Consider the following 12500-nt stretch of genomic DNA (forward strand, 5'->3'; position numbering starts at 1 on the left):
TCCTATCAGGGTGAGACCTCTAGAGACCCTCCTATCAGGTTGAGACCCTGGTCTGGTGCACTATATAGGGGAATAGGGCCCTGGTCTGGTGCACTATATAGGGGAATAAGGCCCTGGTCTGGTGCACTATATAGGGAATAGGGCCCTGGTCTGGTGCCCTATATAGGGAATAGAGTGCAATTTGGGCAGTGCCCTAAGAGGTTGCGTCCCAATCATGTCCTTCCTCCTGAAGTGATTGGATTGGTAGAGGGATCAAATCCAAATTGGTGTCCTATCAAATCCATGGAAGTTGAAGTGCACACGTGAGGAGACAGGAGAGATGATTTGGTCTGCGGCCTCGTCCCCCCGCCCCCCGTTACCCCCCCCCCCCCCCCCCCCCCCCGGGAACTAAAAGCATGGCGTCTCTGTTCCCTTGCAGTTCATTGGGTGTGACGCGTATGGGATCTGTGTGAGAGTGTTCTGTGACTTCGGGGACCAGTTTGAGGTGTCGGACCCCACTGGAGAGGAAGCCAAGGAGATGTTTATTCAGAACATCACACAGGTATACACACACACACACACACACACACACACACACCCTCCTCTCTGACCTCTAACCTCGGCTCTGTAGGGTAACCCAGGGGTGGTAACCTGTATGGACAGCAGGACCCACGGCCTCCAGACTGGACAGAGTGTTCTCTTCAGAGAGGTCAACGGCATGGACACCCTCAACGGCACTGCGCGACAGGTCACAGGTACTGATACGACAGGCTTATGACAGGTCACAGGTACTGATACGACAGGCTTATGACAGGTCACAGGTACTGATACGACAGGCTTATGACAGGTCACAGGTACTGATACGACAGGCTTATGACAGGTCACAGCTACTGATACGACAGGCTTATGACAGGTCACAGGTACTGATACGACAGGCTTATGACAGGTCACAGCTACTGATACGACAGGCTTATGACAGGTCACAGGTACTGATACGACAGGCTTATGACAGGTCACAGGTACTGATACGACAGGCTTATGACAGGTCACAGCTACTGATACGACAGGCTTATGACAGGTCACAGGTACTGATACGACAGGCTTATGACAGGTCACAGCTACTGATACGACAGGCTTATGACAGGTCACAGGTCCTGATACGACAGGCTTATGACAGGTCACAGGTACTGATACGACAGGCTTATGACAGGTCACAGGTGCTGATACGACAGTCCTATGACAGGTCACAGGTCCTGATATGACAGTTTAATGACAGGTCACAGGTCCTGATACGACAGGCCTATGACAGGTCACAGGTCCTGATACGACAGGCCAATGACAGGTCACAGGTCCTGATACGACAGGCTTATGACAGGTCACAGGTACTGATACGACAGGCTTATGACAGGTCACAGGTACTGATACGACAGTCCTACGACAGGTCACAGGTGCTGATACGACAGTCCTATGACAGGTCACAGGTCCTGATACGACAGTTTAATGACAGGTCACAGGTCCTGATACGACAGGCCTATGACAGGTCACAGGTCCTGATACGACAGGCCAATGACAGGTCACAGCTACTGATACGACAGGCTTATGACAGGTCACAGGTACTGATACGACAGTCCTACGACAGGTCACAGGTACTGATACGACAGGCTTATGACAGGTCACAGGTACTGATACGACAGTCCTATGACAGGTCACAGGTGCTGATACGACAGTCCTATGACGGGTCACAGGTCCTGATACGACAGTTTAATGACAGGTCACAGGTCCTGATACGACAGGCCTATGACAGGTCACAGGTCCTGATACGACAGGCCTATGACAGGTCACAGGTCCTGATACGACAGTTTAATGACAGGTCACAGGTCCTGATACGACAGGCCAATGACAGGTCACAGGTGCTGATACGACAGTCCTACGACAGGTCACAGGCAGGAGAAGGTTGTATCACTGTTGATTATAATGTGTGTGTGTGTGTGTCAGTCCTCTCTCCCTACAGTTTCAGCGTAGGGGACACGTCGTGTCTGCAGCCCTATGCACACGGAGGCTTCTTCCTGCTGGTCAAAACCCCCAGAACGTACAGCTTCGTAAGTAACACAACCACAACGCGACCGCAGTACGACGTTCATTAAACGTGTTTAAATGGTTTACACTGAAAGGAACATTCCATCTTTCAGGGTAATTAGTTTTTATTTGTCCGCTGCTGATACAGTCTCAAAATGTCAGTCATCAAGTTGTCCAGATCTAGTTTACAGAAAGCGTCGTACGGCGTCATACTGCCTCATACTGCCGTCATAATGCCTCATAATGCCGTCATAATGCCGTCATACTGCCTCATACTGCCGTCATACTGCCGTCATACTGCCGTCATACTGCCTCATACTGCCGTCATACTGCCTCATACTGCCGTCATACTGTGTCATACTGCCTCATACGGTGTCATACTGCCTCATACGGCGTCATACTGCCTCATACTGCGTCATACTGTGTCATACTGCCTCATACGGTGTCATACTGCCTCATACTGCGTAATACTGCCGTCATACTGCCTCATACTGCCGTCATACTGCCTCATACGGCGTCATACTGCCTCATACTGCGTCATACTGTGTCATACTGCCTCATACGGTGTCATACTGCCTCATACTGCGTCATACTGCGTCATACTGCCTCATACGGTGCCATACTGTCTCATACTGCGTCATACTGCCTCATACTGCGTCATACTGCCTCATACTGCCTCATACGGTGTCATACTGCCTCATACTGTCTCATACTGCGTCATACGGCGTCATACTGTCTCATACTGCCTCATACTGTCTCATACTGCGTCATACTGCCTCATACTGCGTCATACTGCCTCATACTGTCTCATACTGCGTCATACGGCGTCATACTGTCTCATACTGCCTCATACTGCGTCATACTGCCTCATACTGTGTCATACTGCCTCATACTGTGTCATACTGCGATACTTTCTGTATTTATAAAGTTCTATATGTTGACCAAGTTGCTTGCTGATTGTTTTGGGGCTGATATCAACAGTGGAGGAATGAAACACACACCAAAAGACTGCCTCATACGGTGTCATACTGTCTCATACTGTGGCACCAAAACACAGTTTGCAGTGGTCTTTTCCTTAAACGTCTCTGTCTGTGTCTCTGTCTGTGTCTCTGTCCGTGTGTCTCTGTCCGTGTGTCTCTGTCCGTGTGTCTCTGTCCGTGTGTTTCTGTCCGTGTGTTTCTGTCCGTGTGTTTCTGTCCGTGTCTGTGTCCGTGTGTCTCTGTCCGTGTGTCTCTGTCCGTGTCTCTCTGTCCGTGTCTCTGTCCGTGTCTCTGTCCGTGTGTCTCTGTCCGTGTGTCTCTGTCCGTGTCTCTCTGTCCGTGTCTCTGTCCGTGTGTCTCTGTCCGTGTGTCTCTGTCCGTGTGTCTCTGTCCGTGTGTCTCTGTCCATGTCTCTCTGTCCGTGTCTCTCTGTCCGTGTCTCTCTGTCCGTGTCTCTCTGTCCGTGTGTCTCTGTCCGTGTGTCTCTGTCCGTGTCTCTGTCCGTGTGTCTCTGTCCGTGTGTCTCTGTCCGTGTGTCTCTGTCCGTGTGTCTCTGTCCGTGTGTCTCTGTCCGTGTGTCTCTGTCTGTGTGTCTCTGTCCGTGTGTCTCTGTCCGTGTGTCTCTGTCCGTGTGTCTCTGTCCGTGTGTCTCTGTCCGTGTGTTTCTGTCCGTGTCTCTGTCCGTGTGTCTCTGTCCGTGTGTGTCTCTGTCCGTGTGTCTCTGTCCGTGTGTCTCTGTCCGTGTGTCTCTGTCCGTGTCTCTGTCCGTGTCTCTGTCCGTGTGTCTCTGTCCGTGTGTCTCTGTCCGCGTGTCTCTGTCCGTGCGTCTCTTCAGGAGACGATGGAGCAGCAGCTGTCTGAGCCTCAGGTCCTGACTCCCGACTTCAGCAAACCAGAGGTGAGAGGTCATAGGTCAGCTCCAGTGTGCTGTGTGTTTGATCTGCTGTGTGTTGGAGCCGTCTCTGAGCTGTTTCCTGTTTTGTCCATTGTGAATGTGTCCCTCAGGCCCCGCTGCAGATCCACGCCGCCATGCTGGCTCTTGATGCCTTCCAGGAGCAACACAACAGACTGCCCAATATTGGGTAACACAACCCCTAGTCCCTACCCTCTACCCCCTACTCCCTAGCCCCTCCCCCTACTCCCAAGCCCCTCCCCCCAGCACCTACCCTCTAGCCCCTCCCCCTGACCCCTACTCCCTAGCCCCTACTTCCTCTATAGCTGGTTAGTCCCTAGCCCCTACTTCCTCTATAGCTGGTTGGTCCCTAGCCCCTACTTCCTCTATAGCTGGTTGGTCCCTAGCCTCTACTTCCTCTATAGCTGGTTAGTCCCTAGCCTCTACTTCCTCTATAGCTGGTTGGTCCCTAGCCTCTACTTCCTCTATAGCTGGTTGGTCCCTAGCCCCTACTTCTTCTATAGCTGGTTGGTCCCTAGCCCCTACTTCCTCTATAGCTGGTTGGTCCCTAGCCCCTACTTCCTCTATAGCTGGTTGGTCCCTAACCTCTACTTCCTCTATAGCTGGTTGGTCCCTAGCCCCTATTTCCTGTATAGCTGGTTGGTCCCTATCCCCTACTTCCTCTATAGCTGGTTGGTCCCTAGCCCCTACTTCCTCTATAGCTGGTTGGTCCCTAGCCCCTACTTCCTCTATAGCTGGTTGGTCCCTAACCTCTACTTCCTCTATAGCTGGTTGGTCCCTAGCCCCTATTTCCTGTATAGCTGGTTAGTCCCTAGCCCCTACTTCCTGTATAGCTGGTTGGTCCCTAGCCCCTATTTCCTGTATAGCTGGTTAGTCCCTAGCCCCTACTTCCTCTATAGCTAGTTGGTCCCTAGCCCCTACTTCCTGTATAGCTGGTTGGTCCCTAGCCCCTATTTCCTGTATAGCTGGTTAGTCCCTAGCCCCTACTTCCTGTATAGCTGGTTGGTCCCTAGCCCCTATTTCCTGTATAGCTGGTTAGTCCCTAGCCCCTATTTCCTGTATAGCTGGTTGGTCCCTAGCCCCTATTTCCTGTATAGCTGGTTAGTCCCTAGCCCCTATTTCCTGTATAGCTGGTTGGTCCCTAGCCCCTACTTCCTCTCTAGCTGGTTGGTCCCTAGCCCCTACTTCCTGTATAGCTGGTTGGTCCCTAGCCCCTACTTCCTGTATAGCTGGTTAGTCCCTAGCCCCTACTTCCTGTAAAGCTGGTTGTGATTTGTTGTTTTCTCCAGGTGCTGTCAGGATGCGGAGGTTCTGGTCAAACTAACAGAGGAAGTCAACCACACCTTGACAAACAGAGTGAGTGTTTCATCTACACACACGGTTGTACGTATCAGCACACACTCACACTCATGACACTCCTGTCCTCTCCTCTCTCCCTCCCTCCCTCTCTCTCCTCTCCACTCTCTCCCTCCCTTTCTCCTCTCCCCTCTCCCGTCCTCCGCTCTCTCCCGTCCTCCGCTCTCTCCCGTCCTCCGCTCTCTCCCGTCCTCCGCTCTCCATTTCCTCTCCTCTCTCCTCTCCTCTTCCTTCTCCCATCTCCTCTCCTCTCCCCATCCCCTCTCTCCTCTCCCCATCCCCATCCCCTCTCTCCTCTCCTCTCCTCTCCTCTCTCCCTCCCATTCTCCTCCCTCCGCTCTCTCCCGTCCTCCGCTCTCTCCCGTCCTCCGCTCTCCATTTCCCCTCTCCTCTCCTCTCCTCTCCTCTCCTCTCCAGGCTCCAGTGAATAGTGAGTTGGTGCGTTGTCTCTCCAGAACGGCGCAGGGTTCTCTCCCTCCATTGGCTGCGGCGGTGGGGGGCATTGCCAGTCAGGAGGTCCTCAAGGCCCTCACGGGGAAGTTTGCCCCACTACAGCAATGGGTAGGTCAACCTACTGCTATCCACCTCACAGAGGTGAGGAGATCTGATTGGTTGTTTGGGTAGGTCATTTATTTTTCTGGTGTTAGAATTCTAATACTGTAGTCTCTCTCTCTCTCTCTCTCTCTCTCTCTCTCTCTCTGTCTCTCTCTGTCTCTCTCTGTCTCTCTCTCTCCCCTCCCCATTCTCCCTTCTCTCTCTCTTCTCTCTCTCTCCCCTCCCCCTTCTCTCTCTCCCCTCCCCTCTCTCTCTCTTCTCTCTCTCTCCCCTCCCCTCTCTCTCTCTTCTCTCTCTCTCTCCCCTCCCCCTTCTCTCTCTCCCCTCCCCTCTCTCTCTCTCCCCTCCCCCTTCTCTCTCTCCCCTCCCCTCTCTCTCTCTTCTCTCTCTCTCTCCCCTCCCCCTTCTCTCTCTCCCCTCCCCTTCTCTCTCTCCCCTCCCCTCTCTCTCTCTTCTCTCTCTCTCTCCCCTCCCCTCTCTCTCTCTGTCCTCTCTCTCTCCTCCTCTTGCCCTCTCTCCCCTCTCTCCCACCTCTCTCTCTCTCTGTCCTCTCTCTCTCCTCTCTTTCTAGTTCTATCTAGATGCCATAGAGGTAGTGAAACCACTACTGTCTCTATCAGCAGAGGAGTTTAGCCCCAGGTAAAACACACACCCGCACACACACACACACACACACACACACACACACACACACACACACACACACACACACACACACACACACACAGAACACGACAAAGAATCTTGAAATGCATAAAGAAAGTGTGTGTGTGTGTGTGTGTGTGTGTGTGTGTGTGTGTGTGTGTGTGTGTGTGTGTGTGTGTGTGTGTGTGTGTGTGTGTAGGGGTGATCGGTACGACGGGCTGAGGGCCTGCATCGGGGAGACCATGTGTCTGGAACTCCACAAGCTGAGAGTCTTTATGGTGACAACCCACACTGTTACAACCCACACTGTTACAACCCACGCTGTTACATCCCACACTGTTACAACCCACGCTGTTACAGCCCACGCTGTTACAACCCACGCTGTTACAACCCACACTGTTACAACCCACGCTGTTACAACCCACGCTGTTACAACCCACGCTGTTACAACCCACACTGTTACAACCCACACTGTTACAACCCACACTGTTACAACCCACACTGTTACGACCCACGCTGTTACAACCCACGCTGTTACAACCCACACTGTTACAACCCACACTGTTACAACCCACACTACTACAACCCACGCTGTTACAACCCACACTGTTACAACCCACACTACTACAACCCACGCTGTTACAACCCACACTGTTACAACCCACGCTATTACAACCCACACTGTTACAACCCACGCTGTTACAACCCACACTGTTACAACCCACACTATCACAGCCCACGCTGTTACAACCCATGCTGTTACAACCCACACTATCACAGCCCACGCTGTTACAACCCACACTATCACAGCCCATGCTGTTACAGCCCACACTATCAGAACCCACGCTGTTACAACCCACACTGTTACAACCCATGCTGTTACAACCCACACTATCACAGCCCACGCTGTTACAACCCACACTATCACAGCCCACACTATCAGAACCCACTCTGTTACAACCCACTCTGTTACAACCCACGCTGTTACAACCCACGCTGTTACAACCCACGCTATCACAGCCCACGCTATCACAGCCCACGCTGTTACAACCCATGCTGTTACAACCCACACTATCACAGCCCACGCTGTTACAACCCACAGCCCACACTATCAGAACCCACGCTGTTACAACCCACACTGTTACAACCCATGCTGTTACAACCCACACTATCACAGCCCACACTATCAGAACCCACTCTGTTACAACCCACTCTGTTACAACCCACACTATCACAGCCCACACTATCAGAACCCACTCTGTTACAACCCACTCTCTTACAACCCACGCTGTTACAACCCACGCTGTTACAACCCACGCTATCACAGCCCACGCTATCACAGCCCACGCTATCACAGCCCACACTGTTACAACCCACGCTGGTACGACCCACGCTGTTACGACCCACGCTGTTTCAACCTATGCTGTTACAACCCACACTATCACAACCCACACTGTTACAACCCACACTACTACAACCCACGCTGTTACAACCCACACTGTTACAACCCACACTATCACAGCCCACGCTGTTACAAACCATGCTGTTACAACCCACAGTATCACAGCCCACGCTGTTACAACCCACACTATCACAGCCCATGCTGTTACAGCCCACACTGTTACAACCCATGCTGTTACAACCCACACTATCACAGCCCACGCTGTTACAACCCACACTATCAGAACCCACGCTGTTACAACCCACACTGTTACAACCCATGCTGTTACAACCCACACTATCACAGCCCACGCTGTTACAACCCACACTATCAGAACCCACTCTGTTACAACCCACTCTGTTACAACCCACGCTGTTACAACCCACGCTGTTACAACCCACGCTATCACAGCCCACGCTATCACAGCCCACGTTATCACAGCCCACGCTGTTACAACCCACGCTGGTACGACCCACGCTGTTACGACCCACACTGTTACAACCCACACTATCACAGCCCACGCTGTTACAACCCATGCTGTTACAACCCACACTATCACAGCCCACGCTGTTACAACCCACACTGTTACAACCCACACTATCACAGCCCACGCTGTTACAACCCATGCTGTTACAACCCACACTATCACAGCCCACGCTGTTACAACCCACACTATCACAGCCCACACTATCAGAACCCACTCTGTTACAACCCACTCTGTTACAACCCACGCTGTTACAACCCACGCTGTTACAACCCACGCTATCACAGCCCACGCTGTTACAACCCACGCTGGTACGACCCACGCTGTTACGACCCACACTGTTACGACCCACACTGTTACGACCCACACTGTTACAACCCACGCTGTTACAACCCACGCTGTTACAACCCACACTATCACAGCCCACACTGTTACAACCCACACTTTCACAACCCACACTGTTACAGCCCACGCTGTTACAACCCACGCTGTTACAGCCCACGGTGTTTACAACCCATGCAGTTACAACCCACGCTGGTACAGCCAACGGGTTTACAACCCACACTATCACAGCACACACTGTTACAACCCACACTATCAAAACCCACGCTGTTACTCCCCACGCTGTGACAACCCACGCTGTTACGACCCACACTACCACAGCCCACGGGGTTACAACCCATGCTGTTACAACCCACACTGTTAAAACCCACATGTATCAGTACCCACACTAATACATGGGTCCCCAAACCTTTTTGGCCTTTGACCCCATGTTGATATCTGAATATGTGACCCCATCATCTGAAAACAAGTGTTGCTTTGATGGGCTGTCCCAAATCAGGAGGGAAGGAAGGAAGGAAGGAAGGAAGGAAGGTTTGAAGGGACTGATGGGGTAGTTGATGACAGAGTGCTGTGGGGGTGGTGTCTTCTCCAGGTGGGCTGTGGAGCCATTGGCTGTGAGATGCTCAAGAACTTTGCCCTGCTGGGAGTGGGATTGGCCAAGAGCTCAGGAGAGGTAGGGATTGGTTGGTTCATTTTGTTTATTACCTGGTCTCTTCTGTGGTCGCCACGTGTGCCTGACAGACTGATTGGTTCATTGATTGGTAAATTAATTAGTTAAGGTGTGTTTGATTAGTTGATTGATTGATTGATTGATTGATTTAGCGGTATTGATTGATTACCTTTTCCCCAGGTGTGTGTGACGGACCCAGACCTGATAGAGAAGTCCAACCTCAACAGACAGTTCCTCTTCAGATCTCAGCACATACAGGTCAGACACACAGAAACACAGACACACACACACACACACACACACACACGCACGCACGCACGCACACACACACACACACACACAGAGACCATCTTCTATTAATCATCATCATCATCCCTTATAAGTTTTGTCCACATCCCTCCCTCTGCCTCTCTCTCCCTCCCTCCCTCTGCCCCTCCCTCCCTCCCTTCCTCCCTCCCTCCCTCCCTCCCTCCCTCCCTCCCTCTCCCGCCCACCTCCCATGCCCCTCCCTCCCTCCCTCCCTCCATTCCCTCCCTCCCTCCCTCCATTCCCTCCCTCTGCCTCTCTCTCCCTCCCACCCCCATTCCCTCCCTCCCTCCCTCTGCCTCTCCCTCTCCCTCCCTCTGCCTCTCCCTCTCCCTCCCTCTGCCGCTCCCTCTCCCTCCCTCTGCCTCTCCCTCCCTCTGCCTCTCTCTCCCTCCCTCTGCCTCTCTCTCCCTCCCTCTGCCTCTCCCTCTCTCTCCCTCTGCCTCTCTCTCCCTCCCTCTGCCTCTCTCTCCCTCCCTCTGCCTCTCCCTCCCTCTGCCTCTCCCTCTCCCTCCCTCCCTCCCTCCCTCCCTCCCTCCCTCCCTCCCTCCCTCCCTCCCTCCCTCCCTCCCTCCCTCCCTCCCTCTCCCTCCCTCCCTCTGCCTCTCCCTCCCTCCCTCCCTCTCCCTCTCCCTCCCTCTGCCTCTCCCTCTCCCTCCCTCTGCCTCTCTCTCCCTCCCTCTGCCTCTCTCTCCCTCCCTCTGCCTCTCCCTCCCCCTCCCTCCCTCCCTCTCTCCCTCCCTCCCTCCCTCCCTCCCTCCCTCCCTCCCTCCCTCCCTCCCTCCCTCCCTCTCCCTCCCTCCCTCCCTCCCTCCCTCCCTCCCTCCCTCCCTCCCTCTCCCTCCCTCCCTCTGCCTCTCCCTCCCTCCCTCCCTCTCTCCCTCCCTCCCTCCCTCCCTCCCTCCCTCCCTCCCTCCCTCCCTCCCTCCCTCTGCCTCTCCCTCCCTCCCTCCCTCCCTCCCTCCCTCCCTCCCTCTCCCTCCCTCCCTCCCTCCCTCCCTCCCTCCCTCCCTCCCTCCCTCCCTCCCTCCCTCCCTCCCTCCCTCTCCCTCCCTCCCTCTGCCTCTCCCTCTGCCCCTCCCTCCCTCCCTCCATCAGAAACCTAAGAGCACCACAGCAGCTGTAGCGACCTTGAAGATCAACCCAGAGATGCAGGTAGACGCTCACCTCAACAAGGTGTGTCCTGCCACCGAGGGGGTCTACAACGACCTGTTCTACTCCCGCCTACACCTGGTTGTCACGGCGCTGGACAATGTAGAGGCTCGCAGATACGTCGACAGGTGAGGGGGGATAGTGAATAGTTGTGGTATGTTGGTATATTGTTGTTGCAGACTCACGTGACTGTACCTCAGGGGTAAATCATGTTTTCCTTATTGTATTGAGGGGGGGGAAGAGGATAAACTGGGATTATTAATCAACACTAATTGATCATGTTTAATGTTTTGCCTCTCTCTGATTTGGTTCTCCCATACAGCCGCAGTGTATCCAATCAGAAGGCTCTTCTGGATTCCGGTACCATGGGAACCAAAGGACACACGGAGATCATCGTGCCCAACCTGACCGAGTCTTACAACAGCCATGTACTGTCTGTCTGTCTGTCTGTCTGTCTGTCTGTCTGTCTGTCTTTCTCTGTGTGTCTGTCTGCCTGTCTCAATGGTCGTACCAGCCATGTACGTACTGTCTGCCTGTCTGTCTGCCTGTCTGTCTGCCTGTCTGTCTGCCTGTCAGCCTGTCTGTCTGTCTGTCTGTCTGTCTGTCTGTCTGTCTGTCTCCCTGCCTGTCTGTCTGTCTGCCTGTCTGCCTGTCTGTCTCTGTCTGCCTGTCTCTGCCTGTCTCTCTCTCTCTCTCAATGGTCGTACCAGCCATGTACGTTCTGTCTGTCTGTCTGTCTGTCTGCCTCTCTGTCTGTCTGTCTCTGTCTGTCTCGCTGTCTGTCTCGTCGTACCAGCCATGTGTAACCAGATGCCTGTGTTTCTGAATGTCCATATCTCTGCGTATTGACAGAGGGACCCACCAGAAGAGGAGATTCCGTTCTGCACCCTCAAGTCTTTCCCTGCTGTCATAGAACACACCATCCAATGGGCACGGGACAAGGTGATAGGACTAATCTAACTGGTTATTATAGAACACACCATCCAATGGGCACGGGACAAGGTGATAGGACTAATCTAACTGGTTGTTATAGAACACACCATCCAATGGGCAAGGGACAAGGTGATAGAACTAATCTAACTGGTTGTTATAGAACACACCATCCAATGGGACAAGGTGATAGGACTAATCTAACTGGTTATTATAGAACACACCATCCAATGGGCACGGGACAAGGTGATGGGACTAATCTAACTGGTTGTTATAGAACACACCATCCAATGGGACAAGGTGATGGGACTAATCTAACTGGTTATTATAGAACACACCATCCAATGGGAAAGGGACAAGGTGATAGGACTAATCTAACTGGTTGTTATAGAACACACCATCCAATGGGCAAGGGACAAGGTGATGGGACTAATCTAACTGGTTGTTATAGAACACACCATCCAATGGGAAAGGGACAAGGTGATAGGACTAATCTAACTGGTTATTATAGAACACACCATCCAATGGGACAAGGTGATAGGACTAATCTAACTGGTTGTTATAGAACACACCATCCAATGGGACAAGGTGATAGGACTAATCTAACTGGTTGTTATAGAACACACCATCCAATGGGACAAGGTGATAGGACTAATCTAACTGGTTATTAT

General features: G+C 52.9%; 1 protein-coding gene across 2 annotated transcripts in view; it reads left to right on the plus strand.

Moving 5' to 3' along the window:
• Positions 1 to 12500, plus strand: part of LOC118936818 (ubiquitin-like modifier-activating enzyme 6) — a 56586-nt gene that overhangs the window by 9376 nt on the left and 34710 nt on the right. For both annotated transcript variants that reach the window (XM_036934192.1, XM_036934193.1), the window contains exons 8-21: positions 419 to 541; positions 611 to 734; positions 1975 to 2078; positions 3871 to 3933; positions 4041 to 4117; positions 5238 to 5304; positions 5722 to 5865; positions 6431 to 6498; positions 6704 to 6782; positions 9364 to 9444; positions 9622 to 9699; positions 10846 to 11027; positions 11222 to 11327; positions 11752 to 11841. In XM_036934192.1, the coding sequence (XP_036790087.1) occupies positions 419 to 541; positions 611 to 734; positions 1975 to 2078; positions 3871 to 3933; positions 4041 to 4117; positions 5238 to 5304; positions 5722 to 5865; positions 6431 to 6498; positions 6704 to 6782; positions 9364 to 9444; positions 9622 to 9699; positions 10846 to 11027; positions 11222 to 11327; positions 11752 to 11841 (1386 nt within the window). The remainder of the gene's footprint in view (positions 1 to 418; positions 542 to 610; positions 735 to 1974; positions 2079 to 3870; positions 3934 to 4040; positions 4118 to 5237; positions 5305 to 5721; positions 5866 to 6430; positions 6499 to 6703; positions 6783 to 9363; positions 9445 to 9621; positions 9700 to 10845; positions 11028 to 11221; positions 11328 to 11751; positions 11842 to 12500) is intronic.

The sequence above is a fragment of the Oncorhynchus mykiss genome, chromosome 10 (genome assembly GCF_013265735.2).
Source record: "Oncorhynchus mykiss isolate Arlee chromosome 10, USDA_OmykA_1.1, whole genome shotgun sequence".
In the NCBI taxonomy this organism is placed as follows: domain Eukaryota; kingdom Metazoa; phylum Chordata; class Actinopteri; order Salmoniformes; family Salmonidae; genus Oncorhynchus; species Oncorhynchus mykiss.